The sequence below is a fragment of the Oncorhynchus tshawytscha genome, linkage group LG06, assembly GCF_018296145.1.
Source record: "Oncorhynchus tshawytscha isolate Ot180627B linkage group LG06, Otsh_v2.0, whole genome shotgun sequence".
Lineage (NCBI taxonomy): Eukaryota > Metazoa > Chordata > Actinopteri > Salmoniformes > Salmonidae > Oncorhynchus > Oncorhynchus tshawytscha.
In genome coordinates this window covers 7343785-7356139 of record NC_056434.1, presented here as the reverse complement: position 1 = coordinate 7356139, position 12355 = coordinate 7343785, and the positions used below count along the sequence as shown (strand labels likewise).

The following is a 12355-nucleotide window of genomic DNA, read 5'->3' as shown; positions in this document are numbered from 1 at the left end:
CTACCTGGTTAAATAAAGGTGTTCTCAACTGGCCTACCTGGTTAAATAAAGGTGTTCTCAACTAGCCTACCTGGTTAAATAAAGGTGTTCTCAACTAGCCTACCTGGTTAAATAAAGGTGTTCTCAACTAGCCTACCTGGTTAAATAAAGGTGTTCTCACCTGGTCTACCTGGTTAAATAAAGGTGTTCTCAACTAGCCTACCTGGTTAAATAAAGGTGTTCTCAACTGGCCTACCTGGTTAAATAAAGGTGTTCTCAACTAGCCTACCTGGTTAAATAAAGGTGTTCTCAACTGGCCTACCTGGTTAAATAAAGGTGTTCTCAACTAGCCTACCTGGTTAAATAAAGGTGTTCTCAACTAGCCTACCTGGTTAAATAAAGGTGTTCTCAACTGGCCTACCTGGTTAAATAAAGGTGTTCTCAACTGGCCTACCTGGTTAAATAAAGGTGTTCTCAACTGGCCTACCTGGTTAAATAAAGGTGTTCTCAACTGGTCTACCTGGTTAAATAAAGGTGTTCTCAACTGGCCTACCTGGTTAAATAAAGGTGTTCACAACTAGCCTACCTGGTTAAATAAAGGTGTTCTCAACTGGCCTACCTGGTTAAATAAAGGTGTTCTCAACTGGCCTACCTGGTTAAATAAAGGTGTTCTCAACTGGCCCACCTGGTTAAATAAAGGTGTTCTCAACTGGCCTACCTGGTTAAATAAAGGTGTTCTCAACTGGTCTACCTGGTTAAATAAAGGTGTTCTCAACTGGTCTACCTGGTTAAATAAAGGTGTTCTCAACTGGCCTACCTGGTTAAATAAACGTGTTCTCAACTAGCCTACCTGGTTAAATAAAGGTGTTCTCTACTAGTCTACCTGGTTAAATAAAGGTGTTCTCAACTGGCCTACCTGGTTAAATAAAGGTGTTCTCAACTAGCCTACCTGGTTAAATAAAGGTGTTCTCAACTAGCCTACCTGGTTAAATAAAGGTGTTCTCAACTAGCCTACCTGGTTAAATAAAGGTGTTCTCAACTAGCCTACCTGGTTAAGTAAAGGTGTTCACAACTGGCCTACCTGGTTAAATAAAGGTGTTCACAACTGGCCTACCTGGTTAAATAAAGGTGTTCTCAACTGGCCTACCTGGTTAAATGAAGGTGTTCTCAACTGGCCTACCTGGTTAAATAAAGGTGTTCTCAACTGGCCTACCTGGTTAAATAAAGGTGTTCTCTACTAGCCTACCTGGTTAAATAAAGGTGTTCTCAACTGGCCTACCTGGTTAAATAAAGGTGTTCTCAACTGGCCTACCTGGTTAAATAAAGGTGTTCTCAACTGGCCTACCTGGTTAAATAAAGGTGTTCTCAACTAGCCTACCTGGTTAAATGAAGGTGTTCTCAACTGGCCTACCTGGTTAAATAAAGGTGTTCTCAACTAGCCTACCTGGTTAAATAAAGGTGTTCTCAACTAGCCAGCCTGGTTAAATAAAGGTGTTCTCAACTGTCCTACCTGGTTAAATAAAGGTGTTCTCCACTAGCCTACCTGGTTAAATAAAGGTGTTCTCAACTTGCCTCACCTGGTTAAATAAAGGTGTTCTCAACTAGCCTACCTGGTTAAATAAAGGTGTTCTCAACTGGCCTACCTGGTTAAATAAAGGTGTTCTCAACTGGCCTACCTGGTTAAATAAAGGTGTTCTCAACTAGACTACCTGGTTAAATAAAGGTGTTCTCAACTGGCCTACCTGGTTAAATAAAGGTGTTCTCAACTAGCCTACCTGGTTAAATAAAGGTGTTCTCAACTGGCCTACCTGGTTAAATAAAGGTGTTCTCAACTGGCCTACCTGGTTAAATAAAGGTGTTCTCAACTGGCCTACCTGGTTAAATAAAGGTGTTCTCAACTGGTCTACCTGGTTAAATAAAGGTGTTCTCAACTGGCCTACCTGGTTAAATAAAGGTGTTCTCTACTAGCCTACCTGGTTAAATAAAGGTGTTCTCAACTAGCCTACCTGGTTAAATAAAGGTGTTCTCAACTGGCCTACCTGGTTAAATAAAGGTGTTCTCAACTAGCCTACCTGGTTAAATAAAGGTGTTCTCAACTAGCCTACCTGGTTAAATAAAGGTGTTCTCAACTGGCCTACCTGGTTAAATAAAGGTGTTCTCAACTGGCCTACCTGGTTAAATAAAGGTGTTCTCAACTGGCCTACCAGGTTAAATAAAGGTGTTCTCAACTGGCCTACCTGGTTAAATAAAGGTGTTATCAACTGGCCTACCTGGTTAAATAAAGGTGTTCTCAACTGGCCTACCTGGTTAAATAAAGGTGTTCACAACTGGCCTACCTGGTTAAATAAAGGTGTTCTCAACTGGCCTACCTGGTTAAATAAAGGTGTTCTCAACTAGCCTACCTGGTTAAATAAAGGTGTTCTCAACTTGCCTCACCTGGTTAAATAAAGGTGTTCTCAACTAGCCTACCTGGTTAAATAAAGGTGTTCTCAACTGGCCTACCTGGTTAAATAAAGGTGTTCTCAACTGGCCTACCTGGTTAAATAAAGGTGTTCTCAACTGGTCTACCTGGTTAAATAAAGGTGTTCTCAACTGGCCTACCTGGTTAAATAAAGGTGTTCTCAACTAGACTACCTGGTTAAATAAAAGTGTTCTCAACTGGCCTACCTGGTTAAATAAAGATGTTCTCAACTGGCCTACCTGGTTAAATAAGGTGTTCTCAACTGGCCTACCTGGTTAAATAAAGGTGTTCTCAACTGGCCTACCTGGTTAAATAAAGGTGAAATAGAAAATAAATATAAGGCCGCTGGCCTTCTTGATCATACCTGTTGCTCATCTGCCCTATATGTCATGAACATGCCATTCATGAGCAGGTGATGTAAAGTTATCCAACAATATTACTGATAAGATCACCATCATGAAATAGCTGAACTCTCAATCCAACCAACTGCGTTAGTCAGTTTTTAACGAGATGAAAGCTGATATATTTTGTTAAATTGTTTATTTATGATTTATTTATCATTTATTTATAATAAAGGGTCATTATTAACTCTCACTATGTTTTAAGTCTATTGTTTGTACACAGAGAGAATAGCATCCTTTCCATCCTCATCCTGCTAGTAATATATGCTTTAATGAGTGCTTCATAATGCATTATAAACTGGGTGGTTCCAGCCCTGAATGCTGATTGGCTGACAGCTGTGGTATATCAGACTGTATACCACGGGCATGACAAAACCATGTATTTTTACTGCTCTAAGAACAGCCCTTGGCCATGGTATATTGGCCATATACCACACCCCCCGTGCCTTATTATATCATGTGTCAAGTGTCTACGGGTTTTCGCTCCACCCTGGATGGATGTATTAAGGTCTCCCTCACATGGTTGTCTAGGTCTTCATTAAAAGAAAAACCAAAAACCTGCATGTTTAACACCCCTGTATTATATTCATAGTTGGTGGCAGGTAGGCCTGGTGATTAACGGCCAAGCTGACAAGGTAAAACATCTGTCGATGTGCCCTTGAGTAAGGCACTTGACCCTAATTCTCCTGTAAGTCTCTGAGGATAAGAGCATCTGCTAAATGACTAAAAATGTCTATAAATAGCCTCGTAGTTCCGCTATCCTAGGTAATATCACTAAATATCTGCAACCGAACCATGCTGCTGCCTGGAGGACAGAGTCCAACAACTGCAACCAAACCATGCTGCTGCCTGGAGGACAGAGTCCAACAACTGCAACCAAACCATGCTGCTGCCTGGAGGACGGAGTCCAACAACTGCAACCAAACCATGCTGCTGCCTGGAGGACAGAGTGCAACAACTGCAACCGAGCCATGCTGCTGCCTGGAGGACAGAGTGCAACAACTGCAACCGAGCCATGCTGCTGCCGAACAATGAGTGCTACAATGCGCAACGCCTCCTATGGACCAGATAAGGGATGGTACATTCCATGGACTGACTCTGTGTTTCTTCAGCCAGACCCCTTGCTCTGTTCTTTCCCCCTGACCCCTTGCTCTGTTCTTTCCCTCTGACCCCTGCTCTGTTCTTTCCCCCGACCCCTACTCTGTTCTTCCCCTCTGACCCCTTGCTCTGTTCTTTCCCTCTGACCCCTACTCTGTTCTTTCCCCCTGACCCCTGCTCTGTTCTTTCCCACTGACCCCTGCTCTGTTCTTTCCCCCGACCCCTACTCTGTTCTTTCCACCCGACCCCTACTCTGTTCTTCCCCTCTGACCCCTTGCTCTGTTCTTTCCTCTCTGACCCCTTGCTCTGTTCTTTCCCCTCTGACCCCTACTCTGTTCTTTCCACCCGACCCCTACTCTGTTCTTCCCCTCTGACCCCTTGCTCTGTTCTTCCCCTCTGACCCCTTGCTCTGTTCTTTCCCCCTGACCCCTTGCTCTGTTCTTCCCCTCTGACCCCTGCTCTGTTCTCCACCCCTGACCCCTGCTCTGTTCTCCTCCCCCCGACCCCTACTCTGTTCTCCCCCGACCCCTGCTGTTCTTCCCCCGACCCCTGCTCTGTTCTCCATCCCTGACCCCTGCTCTGTTCTCCCCCCCGACCCCTGCTGTTCTTCCCCCGACCCCTGCTGTTCTTCCCCCCCGACCCCTGCTGTTCTTCCCCCGACCCCTGCTGTTCTTCCCCCGACCCCTGCTGTTCTTCCCCCGACCCCTGCTCTGTTCTCCACCCCTGACCCCTGCTCTGTTCTCCCCCCCGACCCCTACTCTGTTCTCCCCCCGACCCCTGCTGTTCTTCCCCCGACCCCTGCTCTGTTCTCCATCCCTGACCCCTGCTGTTCTTCCCCCCCGACCCCTGCTGTTCTTCCCCCGACCCCTGCTGTTCTTCCCCCCCCCCGCTGTTCTTCCCCCGACCCCTGCTGTTCTTCCCCCGACCCCTGCTGTTCTTCCCCCGACCCCTGCTGTTTTTCCTCCTGACCCCTACTCTGTTCTTTCCCCCTGACACCTGCTACCCCCACCCCCCGACCCCTTCTTTGTTTGACCCCCCCGGCCCCAGCTCGTTCTTCACCCCTGACCCCTGCTCTGTTCTCCCCCTGACCCCTGCTGTTCTTCCCCCGACCCCTGCTGTTCTCCCCCTTGACCCCTGCTGTTCTTCCCCCGACCCCTGCTGTTCTCCACCCCTGACCCCTGCTCTGTTCTCCACCCCTGACCCCTGCTGTTCTTCCCCCGACCCCTGCTGTTCTCCCTCCCTGACCCCTGCTGTTCTTCCCCCGACCCCTGCTGTTCTCCCCCTGACCCCTGCTGTTCTTCCCCCGACCCCTGCTGTTCTCCACCCCTGACCCCTGCTCTGTTCTCCCCCTGACCCCTGCTGTTCTTCCCCCCACCCCTGCTGTTCTCCCCCTGACCCCTGCTGTTCTTCCCCCGACCCCTGCTATGTTCTCCCCCTGACCCCTACTCTGTTCTCCCCCGACCCCTGCTGTTCTTCCCCCGACCCCTGCTCCGTTCTCCCCCCGACCCCTGCTGTTCTTCCCCCGACCCCTGCTCTGTTCTCCCCCTGACCCCTACTCTGTTTTCCCCCCCGACCCTTGCTCTGTTCTCCCCCTGACCCCTGCTGTTCTTCCCCCGACCCCTACTCTGTTCTCCCCCAGACCCCTGCTGTTCTTCCCCCGACCCCTGCTCTGTTCTCCCCCAGACCCCTGCTGTTCTTCCCCCTGACCCCTGCTGTTCTCCCCCTGACCCCTGCTGTTCTTCCCCCGACCCCTGCTCTGTTCTCCCCCTGACCCCTACTCTGTTCTCCCTCCCTGACCCCTACTCTGTTCTCCCCCTGACCCCTACTCTGTTCTCCCCCTGACCCCTGCTCTGTTCTCCCCCCTGACCCCTGCTCTGTTCTCCCCACCTGACCCCTGCTCTGTTCCCCCCGACCCCTGCTCTGTTCTCCCCCGACCCCTGCTCTGTTCTCCCCCTGACCCCTGCTCTGTTCTCCCCCTGACCCCTTGCTCTGTTCTCCCCCCTGACCCCAGCTCTGTTCTCCCCCGACCCCTGCTCTGTTCTCCCCCTGACCCCTGCTGTTCTTCCCCCGACCCCTGCTGTTCTTCCCCCTGACCCCTGCTGTTCTTCCCCCGACCCCTGCTCTGTTCTCCCCCTGACCCCTGCTGTTCTTCCCCCCCGACCCCTGCTCTATTCTCCCCCTGACCCCTACTCTGTTCTCCACCCCTGACCCCTGCTCTGTTCTCCCCCGACCCCTGCTGTTCTCCCCCTGACCCTTGCTGGATGAACAACCTACTGGTAGTGGCGGCTATACTGTTCACCTCACCAGCAGCTAGAACTTCATCTTGGGACTGAGTTGTCTTGTGTCTTGTGTTTTTGAATGTTTGTAACCTTCCCAAGGCTTACAAGCATATTGCCTTTTAAAACTGTCTGTGGTGGCCTGGTATTGGTAGAACCTGTGTTTTGACACATGCATACAGCATACATCATTCAGCGAAGCGTATTCCCCTCCAAGCATTTTGCCCATTCTATAACCTATCCCTGGCCCCAAGGGTCACTTTGATTGCATATGGGGTGGGACAACATAACGGGTCTGTATGAAAATGTTTTGCCAATTCAAAGCTATTTTTTTTTATTGGGCTCTAGCTTCCATGAATTCAAATGTTACCCTTTAAATCACATAAATAGACACATTTATGTGTCCCCTCCCACCCCCCTTCGTCCTGTCCATAGTGGAAATCATGCCAACACTTAGCCCCATCTCACTCACCATCTCCCAGGAACAGAATAGTGTTCTTAGCCCGACGGACGTTTGGCTTCATATCCATAGCTTTGTGGAGGGCCTGCTTCCCCTTGTTGTTCCAGTAGCTGGGATGCTTCTCATTCTCTAAGGAAGAGCATCAACATTTTGTTACGTTTGTTTTTTATTCCTGACATAGTCCACTTAGTTTCAATAGCTCAGAGACTTTGGTTCTGGAAATATCAGGGTTGGAGGTTTACAATGGTTGTGATTTCTGCTTAGGTCAGATATTAATTGATGTTTAAGATCACTTTATTCGTCAATTTGCCTACAAGGTCCAACCAAAATGTTTACTTTAACCCAACCCCTCCAAAAGACACCTACAGTACCAGTCAAAAGTTTGGACACACCGAATCATTCCAGGGTTTTTACATTTTTTTTCTATTTTCTACATTGTAGAATAATAGTGAAGACATCAAAACTATGAAATAGCAAATCTGGAATCATGTAGTAACCAATTTCTTTTTAAATGAAAATATATATAACATTTGAGATTCTTCAAAGAATTGCCAACGTTTGCTTTGATGACAGCTTTGCACATTCTTGGCATTCTCTCAACCAGCTTCACAAGGATGCATTTCAATTAACAGGTGTGTCTTTGTAAATGTTAATTTGTGGAATCTCTTTCCTTAATGCGTTTGAGCCAATCAGTTGTGTTGTGACAAGGTGGGGGTAGTATACAGAAGATAGCCCTGTTTGTTAAATGACCAAGTCCATACTATGGCAATGACAGCTCAAATAAGAAAAGAGAAACGACAGTCCATAATTACATTAAGACATGAAGGTCAGTCAATTTCAAGAACTTTGAAAGTTTCTTCAAGTGCAGTAGCAAAAACCATCAAGTGCTATGATGAAACTGGCTCTCATGAGGACCGCCACAGGACAGGAAGATCCAGAGTTACCTCTGCTGCAGAGGATAAGTTCATTAAAGTTACCAGCCTCAGAAATTGCAGCCCAAATAAATGCTTTACAGAGTTTAAGTAACAGACACATCTCAACATTAACTGTTCAGAGGGACTGCGTGAATCAGGCTTTCATGGTCAAATTGCTGCAAAGAAACCACTACTAAAGGACACCAATAAGAAGAAGAGACTTGCTTGGGCCAAGAAATCTGTCCTTTTTGTCTGATGAATCCAATTTTTAGATTTTTGATTCCAACTGCCGTGTCTTTGTGAGAGGCAGAGTAGATCTTCGCATGTGTGGTTCCCACCGTGAAGCATGGTGGAGGAGGTGTGATGGTGTAGGCGTGCTTTGGTGCTGACACTTGTCAGCGATTTATTTAGAATTCAAGGAACACTTAACCAGCATGGCTACCACAGCATTCTACAGTGATACACCATCCCATCTGGTTTGCGCTTAGTGGGAATATCATTTGTTTTTCAACAGGACAATGACCCAACTCCCAACTGTATAAGGGCTATTCGATCAAGAAGGAGAGTGATAGAGTGCTGCATCAGATGATCTGGCCTCCACAATCACCCGACTTCAACCCAATTGAGAGGGTTTGGGATGAGTCAGACCGCAGAGTGAAGGAAAAGCAGCCAACAAGTGCTCAGCATATGTGGGAACTCCTTCAAGATTGTTTGAAAGGCATTGCAGGTGAAGATGGTTGAGAGAATGCCAAGAGTGTGCAAAGCTGTCATTTAGACAAAGGGTGGCTATTTTAAGCATCTCAAATATAAAATGTATTTGTATTTGTTTAACACCTTTTTGGTTACTATATGATTCCATATGTGTTATTTCATAGTGTTGATGTCTTCACTATTATTCTACAATGTAGAAAATAGTAAAAATAAAGAAAAACCCTGAGTGGGTGAGTAGGTGTGTCCAAACATTTGACAGGTACTGTACATAGATAAACAGGTTTTTGGAGAGGTGCGGCAGGCCATTGTTGTGGTGGGTTAAGTGCCTTGCTCAAGGTCACAACAGAAGGCAATGGCATCTAGGATTTGAAACCAGCAACCCACCGGTTTCCGGCTCGCCTCCCTTACCGGTAGGCTACCTCTCACTAGCCTTTATGCTGCTTTGCATTAAAGCATCTCCCCATATAATTGCTAATTCAGACACAACTTTAACATACAGTTAATACAGAAAGAGTATAAATGTTTGGCGCTCTTCAAAGAAGTACCGTCATACTATATGCACTGTACTTCAGCAAAACTGCGAGATGCCATATCTCTCTTAAATAGTTACAGTTGAAGTCGGAAGTTTACATACACTTAGGTTGGAGTCAGTAAAACTAGTTTTTCAACCACTCCACAAATGTCTTGTCAACAAACTATAGTCTTGGCAAGTCGGTTAGGACATCTACTATGTGCAAGACACAAGTCATTTTTCCAACAATTGTTTACAGATAGATTATTTCACTTATAATTCACTGTATCACAATTCCAGTGGGTCAGAAGTTTACATACACTAGGTTGAATGTGCCTTTAAACAACTTGGAAAATTCCAGAAAATGATGTCATGGCTTTAGAAGCTTCTGATAGGCAAATTGACATAATTTGAGTCAATTGGAGGTGTACCTGTGGATGTATTTCAAGGCCTATCTTCAAACTCAGTGCCTCTTTGCATCATGGGAAAATCAAAAGAAATCCACCAAGTCCTCAGAAAACAAATTGTAGACCTCCACAAGTCTGGTTCACCCTTGGGAGCAATTTCCAAACGCCTGAAGGTACCGCGTTCATCTGTACAAACAATAGTACGCAAGTATTAACACCATGGGACCACGCAGCCATCAAACCGCTCAGGAAGGAGACTCATTCTGTCTCCTAGAGATGAACATACTTTGGTGTGAAAAGTGCAAATCAACCCAGGACAACAGCAAAGGACCTTGTGAAGATGTTGGAGGAAACAGGTACACAAGTATCTATATCCACATTGAAATGAGTCCTATATCGACATAACCTGAAAGGCCACTCAACAAGGAAGAAGCCACTGCTCCAAAACCGCCATATAAAAGCCAGACTACGGTTTGCAACTGCACATAGGGACAAAGATCGTACCTTTTGGAGAAATGTCCTCTGGTCTGATGAAACAAAAATATAACTGTTTGGCCATGATGACCATCGTTATGTTTGGAGGACATTCGGCTTGCAAGTCAAAGAACACCATCTAAACCGTGAAGCACAGAGGTGGTAGCATCATGTTGTGGGGGTGCTTTGCTGCAGGAGGGTCTGGTGCACTTCACAAAATAGATGGCATCGTGAGGCAGGAAAATGATGTGGGTATATTGAAGCAACATCTCATGGCATCGGTCAGGAAGTTAAAGCTTGGTAGAAAATCGGTCTTCCAAATGGACAATGACCCCAAGCATACTTCCAAAGTTGTGGAAAAATGGCTTAAGGACAACAAAGTCAAGGTATTGGAGTGGCCATTACAAAACCCTGACCTCAATCCTATAGAAAATGTGTGGATAGAACTGAAGAAGCGTGTGTGAGCAAGGAGGCCTACAAACCTGACTCAGTTACGCCATCTCTGTCAGGAGGAATGGGCCAAAATTCACCCAACTTATTGTGGGGAACTTGTGGAAGGCTACCCAAAACGTTTGACCCAAGTTAAACAATTGAAAGGCAATGCTACCAAATACTAATTGTGTGTATGTAAACTTCTGACCCACTGGGAATGTGAAGACAGAAATAAAAACAGAAATAAATCATTCTCTACTATTATTCTGACATTTCACCTCCTTAAAATAAAGTGGTGATCCTAACTGACCTAAAACAAGTAACTTTTACTAGGATTAAATGTCAAGAATTGTGAAAAACTGAGTTTAAATGTATTTGGCTAAGGTGTATGTAAACTTCCGACTTCAACTGCACATGTGATACATGTCATATTGCATTACATTTATGTACGTTAGTCCCTATCATATTTTGTCACACTTTGTGTCACACATGACAGTTGTTACTCCTAAAATAATAAAAAAATAAAAGTCTGTCCATCATCCTGATGAGTAGATCTTTGTTGTTTCTCTTGTTAAAATATTTTTTATTAATTATTGTTCAACATGTATGTATATTCATTGCAGATAACGTAAGAATACCATAAATGAATTGCTTAATTGGTAAACATATACCTAGCAAATAAAACAGTTGTTTACCTGGAATGACAGATGAAGTCCAATCCACCGATAGAAATAGGATTAATCCAATGAGGGTATGTTGACTAGCCATGATGTGTGCTATATGCTTAGTAATGACATTAGGACATCTGAACAAAGTTAGGAAGGTTGAAGCACTGTTAGTGGTCCCATTTATGACCTGAATGTGGTGGGTTCAAAGGGCAAATGTGTAATCCTCGCCATGTGAGAGGACACACACACACACACACACACACACACACACACACACACACACACACACACACACACACACACACACACACACACACACACACACACACACACACACACACATGCAGAGTTGCAAAGAAAAAGCCATATATCAGACTGGCCAATAAAAAGAAAAGATTAAGATGGGAGAAAGAACACAGACATTGGACAGAGGAACTCTGCCTAGAAGGCCAGCATCCCGGAGTCGCCTTTTCACTGTTGATGTTGAGACTGGTGTTTTGTGGGTACTATTTAATGAAGCTGCCAGTTGAGGACTTGTGAGGCATCTGTTTCTCAAACTAGACACTCTAATGTACTTGTCCTCTTGCTCAGTTATGCCCTGGGGCCTCCCACTCCTCTTTCTATTCTGGTTAGGGCCAGTTTGCGCTGTTCTGTGAAGGGAGTAGTACACAGCGTTGTACGAGATCTTCAGTTTCTTGGCAATTTCTCGCATGGAATAGCCTTCACTTCTCAGAACAAGAATAGACTGATGAGTTTAAGAAGAAATTCATTTGTTTCTGTCCATTTTGAGCCTGTAATCGAACCCACCAATGCTGATGCTCCAGATACTCAACTAGTCTAAAGAAGGCCAGTTTTATTGCTTCTTTAAACAACAGTTTTCAGCTGTGCTAACATAATTGCAAACAGGTTTTCTAATGATCAATTTGCCTTTTAAAATGATACACTTGGATTAGCTAACACAACGCGCCATTGGAACACAGGAGTGATGGTTGCTGATAATGGGCCTCTATACGCCTTTGTAGACATTCCATAAAAAATTTCCCGTTTCCAGTTAGTGGGGCAAAAAAAGTATTTAGTCAGCCACCAACTGGCGGCGTAGTGTGTTACTGATGGTAGGCTTTGTTACTTTGGTCCCAGCTCTCTGCAGGTCATTCACTAGGTCCCCCTGTGTGGTTCTGGGATTTTTGCTCACCGTTCTTGTGATCATTTTGACCCCACGGTGTGAGATCTTGCGTGGAGCCCCAGATCGAGGGAGATTATCAGTGGTCTTGTATGTCTTCCATTTCCTAATAATTTCTCCCACAGTTGATTTCTTCAAACCAAGCTGCTTACCTATTGCAGATTCAGTCTTCCCAGCCTGGTGCAGGTCTACAATTTTGTTTCTGGTGTCCTTTGACAGCTCTTTGGTCTTGGCCATAGTGGAGTTTGGAGTGTGACTGTTTGAGGTTGTGGACAGGTGTCTTTTATACTGATAACAAGTTCAAACAGGTGCCATTAATACAGGTAACGAGTGGAGGACAGAGGAGCCTCTTAAAGAAGAAGTTACAGGTCTGTGAGAGTAAG

The 12355-nt window shown here is 45.4% G+C and overlaps 1 protein-coding gene across 1 annotated transcript in view; it reads right to left on the bottom strand.

Moving 5' to 3' along the window:
* The window catches only part of alpi.2 (alkaline phosphatase, intestinal, tandem duplicate 2), a 32683-nt gene extending 21733 nt beyond the window's left edge, over window positions 1-10950 (bottom strand). Inside the window, exons 1-2 of the mRNA XM_042322895.1 lie at window positions 10820-10950; window positions 6688-6804 (exon numbers count right to left, since the gene is read on the bottom strand). Coding sequence (XP_042178829.1) covers window positions 6688-6804; window positions 10820-10892 — 190 coding nt within the window. The 5' untranslated portion in view covers window positions 10893-10950. The remainder of the gene's footprint in view (window positions 1-6687; window positions 6805-10819) is intronic.
* Between the last annotated feature and the right edge of the window lie 1405 nt (window positions 10951-12355).